Source organism: Neopelma chrysocephalum, unplaced genomic scaffold, assembly GCF_003984885.1.
Source record: "Neopelma chrysocephalum unplaced genomic scaffold, ASM398488v2 Primary Assembly neopelma1_77, whole genome shotgun sequence".
Classification (NCBI taxonomy): Eukaryota; Metazoa; Chordata; class Aves; order Passeriformes; family Pipridae; genus Neopelma; species Neopelma chrysocephalum.
The window spans coordinates 5,917,409-5,931,671 of NW_020897738.1; the positions used below are offsets into that span (position 1 = coordinate 5,917,409).

Genomic DNA, 14,263 nt, shown 5'->3' on the forward strand with positions numbered 1-14,263 from the left:
CACCCATGTGTGTCAGTGTCTGCAGGGAGGGGGCAGAGGATGGACCAGGCTCTGCTCGGGGGTGCCCAGCAGTGGGACGAGAGGCAACGGGCACAAACTGATGCACAGGAAATTCTACCTGAATTTGAGGAAGAACTTATTTACTGTGCAGTGACCCCGCACTGAACAGATGGCCCAGAGAGGCTGTGGAGTCTCCCCCACTGAAGATATTCCAGAACTGTCTGGACACAATCCTGTGCCACGTGCTCTGGGATGACCCTGCTTGAGCAGAGAGGTTGGACCAGTTGACACATTGGTCCCTTCCAACCTGACCCATTCTGGGATTCTGTGATATATAGACTTTATCTTCTAGACTACATGTTCAACAAATTCTAAAAATGTTACTTTTGGAAACTGAGCATAATCCATGCATAATTTTCCTTGTCTATTTAAAGCATTTCATTCCAGTGCTGGATAAGGAATTTAAAGATACCGAATTAGCAATGCAAGCTGCTTAAATGACAGTAAAATTCTGAAATTTTGTGTTCTGAAAAAAAATTAGATCTCCATATGTCTTTCATCATTGCCCTAGTAAATGCTTATTTTCTAAGAGTGTAGTTTCTTAATGAAACCCAGAGTCAGACATATTTTACTTGGTAAAAAAATGACTAAAGCTCGTCTTTTGAATACATATTTTGATTGAATCTTGCTGCTGTGTGACCCATTTTACCTATCTATACTGAAAATGGCTTATTTCCTTAGAGCAATTTCCTGTGTTGCCTTGAACCCCAAGTGTGTGGAACCTCTGTTCCTGCCAGAGCTTGGATTCCAGGGACGTTTCCGCAATCGCTGCTTTAACTGGGAAGTACAATTATGCTCCTTTTCATATGTTGTTTCCTTCATTTACTGTTCAAAAATTGTTTTCTTTCCTAATAATGCAGCAGTTTTCAAATATGCTGTTCAGCTCCGTGGCTGTTTATCCCCAGTACCACCTTTTGTACCATTCCCCATCTGCACCTTCAAACATTTGGTACCTGCTGCTTTTTACTTTGTATGTTTACCTGTGTCACAGTTGCTGAGTTTGTTCACAGTTGACCTGAGTCAAGAAATAGGAAAGACCTTTTAAGAGTAATTATTCTGCTGATTACCTGCTGATCTCATGGACTCTAAGCTTTTAGATAGTGATCTAACTGCTGATGAGTGCCTGGAAATGAACACTTACTTATATGTGATGATAAAACAGATGATAAAAACTGGATTCCACATAATAATGTATCTTTGTAACAACAAAATAAGTATTTGCCAGGAGCTCGAATGCTGTTATGGGGAACTTTTTAATTATTCCAAATTAAGGTATTAGATGGTTTGCAGGGAAAAAGTAGTTCACTAATAAATTTGTAACAATATTGAGAAAGTTCTGAAGTACAGTGAGTGTTCTATACTCAGTTACAGATTGCTTTTTTCCCCTCAGTGTTTGTATTCCTTAAATCTGCCAAACTCCACTAATATGGCTCTATGGTCTCCTGTTTATGAACACATGCCTATTTGTCAGGAATAGGGGTGGAATTCACAAGGGCTTTATAAGGAAAGCATTGTGCTGAGAGAAATTTAAGATGAGTTACATATTCTGAAAAAATAATCCTGACACCTAGAGGCACTCAGCAAAAATGCTAAAAACCACACAAACCCAACTCATCCCAAAAAGGGAAGGCAAATTCAACATGCCAGTGATTTTTCCAAGAAAATCTTATGCAACCCTTGGCTTGGCATTACACTATCAAATAAAGCAAAAGTTACAGCACAGTTCAGCCACTCTTGTAAAACTTTGTTTGTATTTTGTGTCTATGTCTGTAGAAAAATAGCAAGAAATAAACTATGTTTGTATATATCACCCATCATGAAATATTTTCTATGTTAATTCCATTCAGAGATGTGTAAAAAAAATATTTATTCTAGATTGGGGGTGCACCAACAAATGTTAGGCAGGCCACATTAAAGTAATTTAGGTATTAAAAAAAAATCAGAGACCTTAAAAATCAGTGTGAACCCATGAACTTGGTATTTATAGACATATGCAAAACTACGATGTTCTTTGAAAGTCAGTTTTCAAACAACTTTGTTACACGGAAGTTTTGAAGAGAGTTTTGAGAGCTTAGAGAACTACTCTAAATCCAGGGCTTACAAAACAACTTTTGCTTTTATTTCTACCCTCTCTAGTGAAAGCATATCAGTTTATATGAAGAATGGAAAATAATGGTCACAAGGTGCATTTAAGGGAAGCCCGTTTGACCACAGCCCTTTTTACCTGAAAGTTCTTCAATTAAACTCTCCCGCTGTTAAAAACCACTTTATTAAACCACGCTGGAGGCAGTTTAGTAGTTTTTTTAAAGTAACTACATGTCATATTTTAACTTTGTCTGCAGAGAGAGCATCACCAGCTGAGTGAAACACCTCCTGGTGTGATTTTGATGATTAAACAGGGAGGCCTCTGGGTTCCCTGAGCAGCTCAGCCTCAAACCTCCCCAGGATGCTTGGGGTGCCCTCACTGCCAGGGGCTGCCCTGCTGCCCAGGGAGGAGCTGCCAAGGAACCATTCCATGTGTCCCATGGGCTGCATCCCTCTGGAGGATGGGGAGGGACCTCCGGAGATGCACCTCGAGTGCTGTGTCCAGTTTTGGGCCCCTCACCTTAGAAAGGACGTTGAGGTGCTGGAGCATGTCCAGCAAAGGGCAGCAAGGCTTGCGGAAGGTCTAGAAAACATGTTTTGTGATGAACAGCTGAAGGAGCTGGGTTTGTTTAATCTGGAGGAAGCTCGGGGGGACTTTATCACTCTTTACAACTTGTGAAAGGAGGTTGTGGTGAGGTGTCCGTTCTACCGTTCCCTTTTCCGCCTTCCTCCCTCCTGATACATTGCTGTGCCCTGTGTTTCCTGTCGTACTTGATGCCAAGTGCAGTGTGTTTGGTTTTACAGAGCAGAACCTCACGAAACCTGCTGGAATATGGACCATGGGCTTGCTGGATTCTTTAAAAAGTTTTGCTCTCTCATCAAGAGCTTCACTCGGTAGCAGTGGGAAGATTCAAAGATCAAGCACAGTAAGAGGACAAGAGGAAATGGCCTCAAGCTGATAGAGGAGAGATTCGGATTTAATATTAGAAAAAATTCAATTATATATTAGAAAAAACAAAACAAAACCAGAAATTAGAAAAAAAATAGAAAAAATACTGTTCGGGTAGTCAAGACATTGGAACTGGTAGTCAGACATCGGGCTGCCCAGAGAGCTGGTGAGGTCGCCCATCCCCGGAGCTGTTGGTGGATGCGGCGCTGGGTGACGTGGTTTAGTGTTTTAGGGGTTCCAGCGGCCGTGCGGGGTGGCCGGTGGGGCCGGATGCTCTCAAACCGCGACTCCGCCGTTCCGCTCCCCCCTCGCTCCCTCATGGCCGCGGCCCTTCCCCTCCCTCCCTCCCGCGCGCCGCGCACCACGTGACGCGCGGCCCCGCCCCCGCCCGCGGCCGCGCGGCGTCGCCGTCCGGGTATTTGAACGGCGCTTCCGCCATTTTCCCTGTGCCGGGCACGGAGCGACGGACGGGGGGAGACGCCTCGGGAGAGGTACCGGCCCCGGGACCGCCGGGCCCCGCTCCCGCGGGCACCGGGGCGAGCGCGGCCGCTCCTAAAAGCGCCGGGGTGGGAGGCGGAGGGGTGGCCGCCGTTAGCCCGCGGCGGGGATGGGCCGGGTGGCGGGGAGGCTGCACCTGAGGGAGCGTTGCGGCGCTCGCGGCGTGCGGCGGCTTTTTCGCCCCCCTCGGTGGAAGGGCCGCGGCTCCGTCCCGGGAGAAAAGGGCGGGCGGGGCGCGAGGGGAGGCGAGCGGGGCTCCCGCGGGCCCGAGCGCGAGTGGGGGGGAGGCGGCGCTGCTCAGTCATGGTGGCTCATGGCGGGGAGCGCGCCCGGTTGCGGGCGGGCGGGAGGGAGGCCCGGCCGGGGCGGACCCCGCAGGACTCGCCGCGATCGGGCGGTAGATCTCCCTGAGGGGCGGGATGCCGGTGCTGGGAGGACTCCCCGCGCGGAGCGGGGGCCGGGGGCCGGCCGTGGCCCAACCGCCCCGTTCGGAGGCCGCGGCTCGGCCTCGCCTCGCTGGGGCCCGAGAGCCGCGGGGCGCCGGGGGCGGGCGGGCGGGCGGGAGGCGCCGCCGCCATTGCCGCGCGCGGTCCCGCCGCACGCGGGCGGGAGGCGCTTCCCGCCCGGGGCCGGGCCGGGAGCACGCGGAGCGCGCGGCTCGGGGGGGCGGTTTGGGAGCTGGAAACGGCCCCTTCCGGCCGGGCCCGCGGTGAGCTCACTCACGCGCTGCCATTTCCCCTGCAGACCCAGCATGGCCGCCCAAGGAGAGCCCCAAGTGCAGTTTAAGGTAAGGGGGGGTGGTTCGCGGCTTGGGTTCTTTCTTTCTCCTTCACGAGCGACTCTCCAGTGCCGACGTGGACGGTAGGTTTGGTTTTGAAGGGCTGGTCTTCCCTTAATGGTGCGTTGTAGCATTGTAGTACTGCATTCAACTTGTACAAAAAAGAGTCTGTTGCGCTATGTCAGTCTGATGGCGTTTGTAGTTTAGTGAATTAAATGTTAATGAATCTTTGCCTGTACAATGGTTTTTAAATTTCAGAAGCAGGGTTCACTGCAAAAAGTGCTTGGGGTGAATGAGAATAGTCTGCTTTCTGTTCTGTAGTAATTGTTCAGAGAAGAAAACTTAAAATGTTCCAGAAGAGAATCTTCTGATGTTTTTTTGTGGCTGGTGGGTTGGGGTTTTTTTGTTATCTTAACAGCCAGAAGTTCTGAAGACAGCTTCATGAAGGTTGTTACTTGTATTTCCTACAATGCTTGGCTGGAGTATTCCAGTTGTTAATGGTGCAGATGTTGGTGGGTTGTTGTGGTTTTTTATTATTTTTCTTTTTTTTTTTTAATTATAAGGTAACAGTGGGTTTCTCCAGTAGGTGTTTAAATTGTTTCCTCTCTAAATCTGGTCACATTCAAGTTGAAAGTTCCAAATATCATTCAGTCACTTTTAGTAGTTTAGTGGAACCATATTCACAGTGCATTGTAGTTTTCACCTGCAGGGACTAAAGACTGACTAGAGTTGCAGCATTATGGGCTTAACAAATTGGTTCCCAGTACAGGGATTTGCTTCATGGGAAATTCAGCCTTTTGTTTTTATGATCGTGTAGTACTAAGGTCTTTGTAGTAATAATTAGCATTTGTGCTAAAATGACTGATAAACGTCTCAAAGTGTATTGCTCTGACTTATTTCCTTTATCTACCAACAGCTTGTCCTGGTTGGTGATGGTGGCACTGGTAAAACAACGTTTGTAAAACGTCATTTGACTGGTGAATTTGAAAAGAAGTATGTAGGTATGTCTGAGGAAACATTTGAGATCTGATGTGTCACAAATGGAAGTGCAGTCCCTGACTTGATAAGTGTCCTGCTTTTTGTTCTTTCCGCAGCAACGCTGGGTGTTGAAGTTCATCCCCTGGTGTTCCATACTAACAGAGGCCCTATTAAATTTAATGTATGGGACACAGCTGGGCAGGAGAAGTTTGGTGGCCTGCGTGATGGCTATTACATTCAAGGTAAGATGTGTGTTTGTGGGGGAGTATTCTCTCCCTCTTACAGTTCACTCCTTCATTCTGTTCATGTTGGCCACTCTGGAAGCTGTCAGTGTGGCTTGCAGTGAGGGGCTGGGTTAGGAGTCTTCACACTCTTGATGTAACTAGGATAAATTTTTTGAAAGGCAACTTCAGTGAACGTGGGAACATGCCAGGATTGTGTTTCAGTGTGCTGTTGTGGGCTTTGGTGTTAATGAAAGTGCACCTTTAATGACTAGATATTGCTGGTGAAATTTGGTGGTTAAGAGGTGAAAGTGTTGAAGCTGAAACTTCATTTAGTACAGATTTATATCTGTGTTGCTGTACTGTGCTAAGGAAAGACTTGGAACACAGAAACTCTAAGCTTTTAGATACAGTGAGGAAGCTGAACACTTTCATGCCAGAATTTACTTGTCTTTCTAAACAAGTATGATAGCATTCCTTACTTCTGCTTGGCAAAGATTTGTTCTGTGTGTACTTCGCTCACCTGCATACCTGAAAAATTCTATAAGGTATTATTAGAGTTTGACATTGCTTTTCCTTTTAAAGTATCAGGATGAAGTCAAGCCCCCATGTTCTTTGAGAAACTGCTCTGGACAAGGGCATCCTGAGATGTGGACCACAAGCTCTCAAACTACCTCAAAGCCTCATTAGGTTGTCTGAGATTAGTGAAATAGGTGTTGACTAATTTCTGCCAAATACTTGTGTAAATCCAAGTTCTGTCATCTTACGTATTCTCCTATCATGCAACACCATGTACCTCAGAAGTGGGGCTGAGTTGGTAAAACCAGCTGGAGTGTGAGGTGACATGGTCATGGGCCAAGTTCTGTGGAGTTGTGCATTGAACTCGTTCACAGAACAGGGGCTGTCAGAACTGTGGCACCGAGAGGGAAAAGATAATGCAGATGCTTAACCCTAGTGTGGGATCTCTGAGGGTACCTCTTCTCTGTCCCATTGTGTAAGCAGGTGATTGTTCCTGATGTAACTGGACTGTTGTTCTCTTGCAGCTCAGTGTGCCATCATAATGTTTGATGTAACATCAAGAGTTACTTACAAGAATGTACCTAATTGGCACAGAGATCTGGTACGAGTATGTGAAAATATCCCTATAGTGTTGTGTGGCAACAAAGTGGATATTAAGGACAGAAAAGTCAAGGCAAAATCCATTGTCTTCCATAGGAAGAAGAATCTCCAGGTAAGTTGGTATGAGTTTGTAGGAACCAGATTGGTTGGGTCTGTTGAGAGCAGTTGGGTTCTAGACAGTAATCGAGTGCTCTGCCTTTGTCACTACAGGCAGCTTCACATCTGTTGGCTGTTTGAACCAAACCTCAGGAAAAGGGGAAATGATGGTGTTAAAGATGATCATCACTGGCCTTGAGCAGGAGCTGTGATGTTCTTAAAGAGCTTGTGTGCAATTGGCTTTCACTGCTCAGAATCTCATCTGATGACAGAAGGGAGACTGAAGTAGATCAAGTCACAGGAAAAAGATAGAGGCACTATTGCCTCCTGAAGGTTCCATCTTTTAAAAGATGCAATGCCTTTTAGTTACCAGTTTCTGCCTGAAACTGTTTCTAGACACTTAGATCATACTGTTTATGGAAGTGCAAACAGAAGTCATACAGTCAAAAAAAGTAAGGTAAAAGTAGAGTTGACTATGTGTGTGTTGATCTTGGTATGCCCTAAATATTAGTCAGAGAGGTTTCTTAATAATGTATAATATGTCTTTTTTTCAGTATTATGACATTTCAGCTAAGAGTAACTACAACTTTGAGAAGCCTTTCCTGTGGCTTGCTAGAAAGCTAATTGGAGATCCTAACTTGGAGTTTGTGGCCATGCCTGCGCTTGCACCACCTGAAGTTGTCATGGACCCAGCACTGGCAGCACAGTATGAGCAAGACTTACAGGTCAGTGAGAAAGGGCACAGAGGTAGAACTATTGCCTGATAACTGGTGTTCAGACTCCTGGGGCAAAGAACTTGAAGAACAGTTCTTAAGTGTGACTTCTCTTTGTTCCAGATTGCTCAGACCACTGCACTGCCAGATGAAGATGATGACCTGTGAGGGATGAAGCTGGAGCCCAGCGTCAGAAGTCTAGTTTTATAGGCAACTGTCCTGTGATGTCAGTGGTGCAGCGTGTTTGCCACTTTATTATCTAGCTGAGCAGAACATGTGCTTAATCTTTGGGATGCTGAAAGAGATGAATGGGCTTCGGAGTGAATGTGGCAGTTTAAAAAAAAAAAAAAACAAAATACAAAAACAAAAAAACAAAAATGAAAAAAAAAACCAAAACAAACTTCATATTTTGGACCTGCATATTTAGCTGTTTTATGGACTGCAATTACTTCCCCTTTTGAGTTTCAAATATAAGACTGCTGCAGTCACATCAGAGTGTTAAGTGGAAAATCCTGTTTCTGTCATTCCCATTCTTTTTTGTTTAGATAATAAAGTTGTATTTCAAGTATCTCTAAGCAAGTGAACTTTCATGCATTGTTAGGAAAATTCTTTCAAAGTGTCTTCTGTTCTTCAGTTGAGGCTAATACTTGGTTGTCTACTGCATTTCTCAGTCTCTGTTTTCCTTCCTGCTTCTCGTATTATGCTCCTCTTGCTAAATCAGAGCTAACAGTTAACCTCTCCTTTATTTCTTGATGCATATAACTAAAGCATCTGAGGAAAGCTGAACTAACTGCCAGGCAAAACTAAAGCAGTGAGCACTTGTCTGGTGTGACTGGATGAGCATTCCCAGCAAATGGGAATGTTTGTGGTCTGCAGGGTGTTATGAGAGTAAAGTGTGTAGTTCAGCTTGAACGTGCTACAATTAGATACAGTCTCAACTCTCACTGTTACTATGTTCTACAAGCTACCTTCAGAGCTCTGTATTTTTGGCAGCCAGAAACAAATGGCATCTGGGTCTGTTAGGTGACTTAAGCTGTGTTTTTGCATGGAACATCATTCAGTAGAGCTATAGCTGGCTAAACAAACTCTAAGCATCTTAAAATTCACTAACTAGAAAACAACCATGGCTTGAGCTAAAATGCTCTTGCCTACAAAACTGTATTAACTAAAGCCATGTTGATTTTAAATATCTAGACTTTACTGTAACTGCACCAAGTTCTTAATTTGAAACTGGCTTATTACAGCACAAATGGTGGAAAATGTCAACTTTTAACACTACCTTGTAGACATGAATCTTGGTCAATATTAGTACTGCTAGTAAACAAAACTAAGTTACCATTTTTTCAGTAGTGTTTGAGTACATGAAGCCTTGAACTCTTCAGTTTTGTATTTTTGGTTTCTTAATAAAGTGGAGCATTTCATTTATTCCTTTTAACTTGCATGTTTGTGTACATAACTCTTACTTGAATATTTAACTTTAGCAACCTGGTAGCAAAAAGCGTGGACTGCAGTTATTACTTGTGCAATACTGCTGGAAAGGAATCATTTTTAAGTTAGTTCAAGGTGGAGTTCTGTGGGTTTGGGCTTGTTCTTTGTTTTGTTTTTTTTTTTAGCTAGTCAGTCAGAAGCTGAATTGTGTGTGTTTAGGACCTGAACCTCATTGTTGATGAAAATGAGGAATGTTGTACACGTGGTGTTTGTAAAGGGACAAAGATTCAATGTTTTGCTGAATTGCTGCATCATCTTGCTTTAACTTCATGTTGTAGGTTCTTGCCTGTAGTGTTACTAATTACCTGTGCATATCTTGGTTAATCCTGCTGGCTTGGCTGCTGCTGCTTTACTAGGTGTGGTAGCTTTTTTTTGTCTTCAAGCTTTCTCACTTCTGGAAATGTACTGCTTAAAAACACAAAATAGAAAACCTCAGTAGTGCCTCAGCATTGATATGCTTTAAGGAGAAAAACCAGCAGCACTGAAGTTACGTTTTTATTGTTTCCCAGTGTGTGTGTGGTGTTATCTTTACAACTCACCTGCTTAAGACAGGGACTGCCCTTAGTACGAATTCCTATGGAACAACTGGAAAGGTGAAATAGCTGTTTAAAGTCTAATACAACTGCTAGGAGCTTTAATCTTCAGGGCTGCTCCCAAGTCCAGAAAAATTCAGCTCTGACGTAAGCAGGAATACTCATCCTGCTGTAAAGGAGTCTCTTCAGCTTGCAACTTGGGAGTGGAGTTAAGCCCACTTGCAGCATTCTCATTTTTATGTTTAGTCCCTAGTAATTGTTGATTATAAATAATGCAGGTAGCCTTAAATGCACGTGTAGATTCCTCAGTTAAAGTTCCTTAACTATCACCCTTCTAAGGAAGTTTTCACTTGTTGGGTTTAGGCAATCCAAAATTTTACCTATTTAGTCAAGTAATGAGGAAAACAAAACTTGTGTTCTGAGAACCTCTACTGTACAGTCACATGAGCCTGTTGGAGCTCTACCAGTGGCAGGACTGAATGATGAGTGGAAATCCTTGCAATACCTGCTGTGTTGCACTTGCTTACCTGACTATTGGATCAGTTAATTGTAGGAGTTCTTGTATTCCTACACTGGGTGAGTTTTTTCACGATAAAATCTCTGCTTTCAGGTTGGTTTTAGGGAACTTGTCAGTACAGACTGTGCTCAGCTGGAAGTGGTGCTGGGCCGTTTACTGTTGCTGGTTCTGTGACCCTCTCAGGCTCATGGTGTGACTGTTGGGGATGGTCCTGTGCAGGGCTAAGGGTTGGACTCGTTGATCCTTGTGGGTCCTTCCCAACTCAGCATATTCCATGTGATATCAAGCTGGGAGTTCTCAAGCCCAGGGGGTTGTATCAGAAGAGTAGTCAGAGAACTAGAGAACGTGCAAAACAGTGAAGGCAAAGGCATCAATTCAGGAAACTGGCTTAGGAAATGTGCTGGTTACTGAACCTTGAAATGAAGGAGAGTTAAAGTCCTTAGGAACACCAGGGGTGCCCTTGGATCTCAGGATTCCAGCACAGAATCTTTTTTTTTTTTTTTTTTTTAGAAGTGCTGGGGGACACTTCTCTGCAGCACTGGAAATCAGTGTGCTGGGAAGGCTGGAATCGAGTTACAAGGCAACAAACTTTCTTTTCCCTGTAGAAATTGGTTTGTTGTGTTGCTCATACAGTCTGAGTCTAAATCAGTGGAGAGACCTGTGCTGAGATAAACTTCTGCCCTCACCTTCCTGAAGCAGTTTGCACAGTTTGAAGCCAGTTCTTTTCCTGTGCTGGACTGGAGGTACTGGTCACTTCCTCACCTGAGTTTTGGCAAACTGGTTGGCCCTCTTAAGCCAGGAGTATGGCAATGTCCTACAGGTAACTGAGACACTAAACCTGCACCTTTGATTAGTCTGTTTTCACCAGGCTGTGTTAATTTACAGCCTGGCTTTGTGTGGATGTGTTGACTTTTGGGCTGAGCTGAAAAGTTTGCCTTTAAGGATCTATTTTTGAGTGCAAGCTGCTGTATGAGCATCCTGTGAAGGAGTTCTTGGTCATCTCTGCCAGTGGCCAAGGTTGGAGACACTTCGAGCTGAAAACTTATGTTGGGAAAACATGAATGACTGTGCTTGTCCTACCCAGGAGCTTTTTTGGATAACAGACTTGGTGGGACTTACTGATGAGCCCAAACCACAGTGTCCTTATTTATCTAGCTATTCAATAATCATAGGAGTGTTGACACATAAAGCATATTATTTATGCTCTAGCACAGCCTAAACCTTGGGTTACAGATTTGAGTGTACAAGGCAAACACTTTTAATTGGGTTGTGTGGGTAATTATCTTCTAGTTCACAGAGTGAACAAAACGTTCAGTGAGTAAATGACACTTCCCCCAAATTCCAGTGTTCCACGAGCTGCACCACTGAAACAGGCCATTGTTCATATTAGGGCACTAGTTCAGTATAGGAATGGGACTCCTTGATTTTTATTTTTATTTTGAATGGTAAAGTGGTTGATGTCTGTTTTGCTGTGATCCTGGAATTCTGTGATTAAAAGAATCAGGTTCCCATATTTCTACTTCCTCGAAGGGAAAAAAATTGAGACAACGAGGACAAGTTTCCTCAATAAAATTATAAACAAAATTTCGTATTTTTGTAGTAACATTAACAGAAATTTTAATGTTTGATCCACTATCTCTGAAATCGTGGTTTTAATATCTTTAGCGCAAGCATTAAAAATTGAATGTTGCCAATATAGCTCCAGGTTACTAGGAGGCAATGGCAGGTTACTTACAGTTGCCTATTTCCATGTAGAGATTTTATGAGCAAAGACTGAAAAGGGCAACTAAACCAAAAACTAACTGCAAAGTAAATGGTCATAAACAAGGAGCTCCTAAAGTTGTGGTGATCAATAACATCTAAGGAAACCTTACCCAGTGTCCTTCCTCCTATGACTGTTGGAGACAAAGCCACTGATGATACTCTGGAAGCACCAGGATCTTTCAGGATGCAGCTATTTAAGTCTTCTGTACGAAGGGTTAAGTCAAAGACAGCAAATCAGGTGGTTAATAAATGGTCCTTGTTTGTGTCAAACTTCTTTTCAGGTGAGAGTTTGCAGGTAAGAGTACTGCAGTCTGATTTCCCAGTAGTGATTATTACAATTCCCATTGCTCCTGCTTTTTTGTGCAGCTTTTCACTGCACAAAACCAGTGATGACCTTTTCCCGACTTGGTGGCTTTCAAAAATAGTGCTGGAGGGGAGCAGTGTGTCAGACTTTTTCAATTGATTACATCATTAAAAAAAAAAAAGCTGTGAAAATTTCTGGGTCTTGTGGTGGGCTTGCAGGGCAAATATTTAGGGAAAGAGGTCAAGCCAAAGAAGTTTGTTGCATTTGGAAATTAAAAGGTGGGTTGTAACTAACAGGGAATCTGCAATTTTTGGCGTTACTTGTTGTCTTTTGATTCTGGATAGGGGATTTTTACTTCTTACTTGTACCTGCGTCCTTTGTTTTGTTCGAATACCTAAACTGAGGTCTAGTTATAAAACTTCCTTCAAACTGTAGCAGGTGAGTTCAGTAATTCTGCAAAGTTTACGTGTAAAAGAACTGTTTGACACACATCACCTGCAGTTGCTCCCAGCTGATGCGAGGCTTAAACCAAGTGAGAGCCGTTCTTTGCTCACCAGCTGAACAGTTCTGATATTGCTTTACAACATCTTTGTCGTGGAGATCGAGTGGTTACCGTATAATTCTTTTTTTTTTTCCTGCTGGCAAGCGGACTGTATCACCTGAGAACGCGGGGTGATTCCAGGCTGGAATGGGATTCCCGGGAGAGCCGAGCCGGAGGTGGATTTTGCAGTACCAGGTTCGGCCACGCAGTGGCACAAACCGCCCGCCCAGAGGCTTTTAGTCCGATTTAATAAATAGACTTTTTTCTTTAAGTTATCTCACACTCTCGGTGGATTTACACCAAGACCGTGAATTGCAAGAGGATTTTTTTTCCATCCTAATGCTTGTAGCGTGGCAAAGCACAGGCACTGCCATCGTGTTCTTTCTTATTTTTTCCCAATCATCAAATTTAAGCTAAAGAAATGTTATAATCAGAGCTTACTATATAGAGCCTTGATAATTGACATTGAATGAAAGAATCATTTCACCTGAAAAAATAATTCATGCGTTGAGTGCTGATCACCTAATGTTATAAAACAAAAGTTTGAGGAATGTGCAATAGTCAGATCTAGCACAGCCCTGTCATGTCATTTATGGTTTGATCTTGTAGTAAAGTTATCCTATGAATAGCAAAATGAACAGAAAGCTTGAAAGATCGGTGTCCTGAGCATTACAGTTCCTATTTTGCTGTGAAGAGAATGTAAATAAGGGAGAAAGATGCTCCTCCTCTTAAGCTTTCAGATTTGGAGTTGGGGTGGCTGGAAGAGCAGCTCTGGGATGGTTTCCTCTGGTTATGCTGGAGAAGGCTGTGTTTAAAAAGTTCCTCAAGTACATTTGGCGTATCTGGGAGGTGCTAAACCCCCCATGGTGTCCAGCTGAGGCCCCTGGTTCGGTGTGGAATAAGCAATTGGCTGACTCGTGCACACAGGCACATTCCCAGCTGATGGAACTCATGGAATCTCCTGTGTGGATGTTGCACAGGAGACTGGGCAGTGTGGCACAGAGCCCAAGGGGCATTTTGGGAAACATAGCCTAGGCTGTTAGTAAGGAAAAGCACAAGGGGAATGTGGCATTTAGGAGAGGACCCTGCTGTCCTAAAGGGCTGGATCAGTACAAGGGAAAGGAATACAAGGGAACTCAAAAGCAGGAGGAAGAAAGCATGGACACAGCATAAATTAAGACTAGAGAACAAAATGCTCAAATGCTGATGTGATAATGATTAATGCAACATTCCAAAGCATCACTAACTAGTAACATTTATGCTTAATGGAAGTCTGCTATTAGATACCAATCCAAATGGAAGAAAGCAGTGGGGGGAAAGAAAGATGCAGATTGGAGAGAGAGGGGAAATAACAAAACTCCTGGCAATTGAGAGCTTCGCTAGATGGTTCTCCAGCACAGGGAATTTAAAGTAAGAACAGCTTTGTATCGAACAAATTGTAAGAATTGTAACACCCTGCAACTTGCAGATTACTTGTCAGGTGGAGTGTTTTGCCACTTCCTTGCAGGTGAATAACTTGAATGTTTTCAGATCAGGTGTTACTCAGTGAACAGCAGGGACCTTGAGTAACATGTGAAAGAGAAATATGATTTAGACATGTAGCATATTCTGTGCCCAGA

The 14,263-nt window shown here is 43.9% G+C and overlaps 1 protein-coding gene across 1 annotated transcript; it reads left to right on the forward strand.

Annotated features, from left to right (window-relative positions):
• Window positions 1-3,471: 3,471 nt before the first annotated feature.
• Window positions 3,472-8,922, forward strand: RAN (RAN, member RAS oncogene family). Its single transcript, XM_027689450.1, has 7 exons — window positions 3,472-3,585; window positions 4,337-4,379; window positions 5,287-5,371; window positions 5,465-5,590; window positions 6,613-6,800; window positions 7,339-7,509; window positions 7,621-8,922. The coding sequence occupies exons 2-7, from the start codon at window positions 4,344-4,346 to the stop codon at window positions 7,663-7,665; spliced, it is 651 nt and encodes a 216-aa protein (XP_027545251.1). The 5' UTR covers window positions 3,472-3,585; window positions 4,337-4,343; the 3' UTR covers window positions 7,666-8,922.
• The last annotated feature ends 5,341 nt before the right edge of the window (window positions 8,923-14,263 follow it).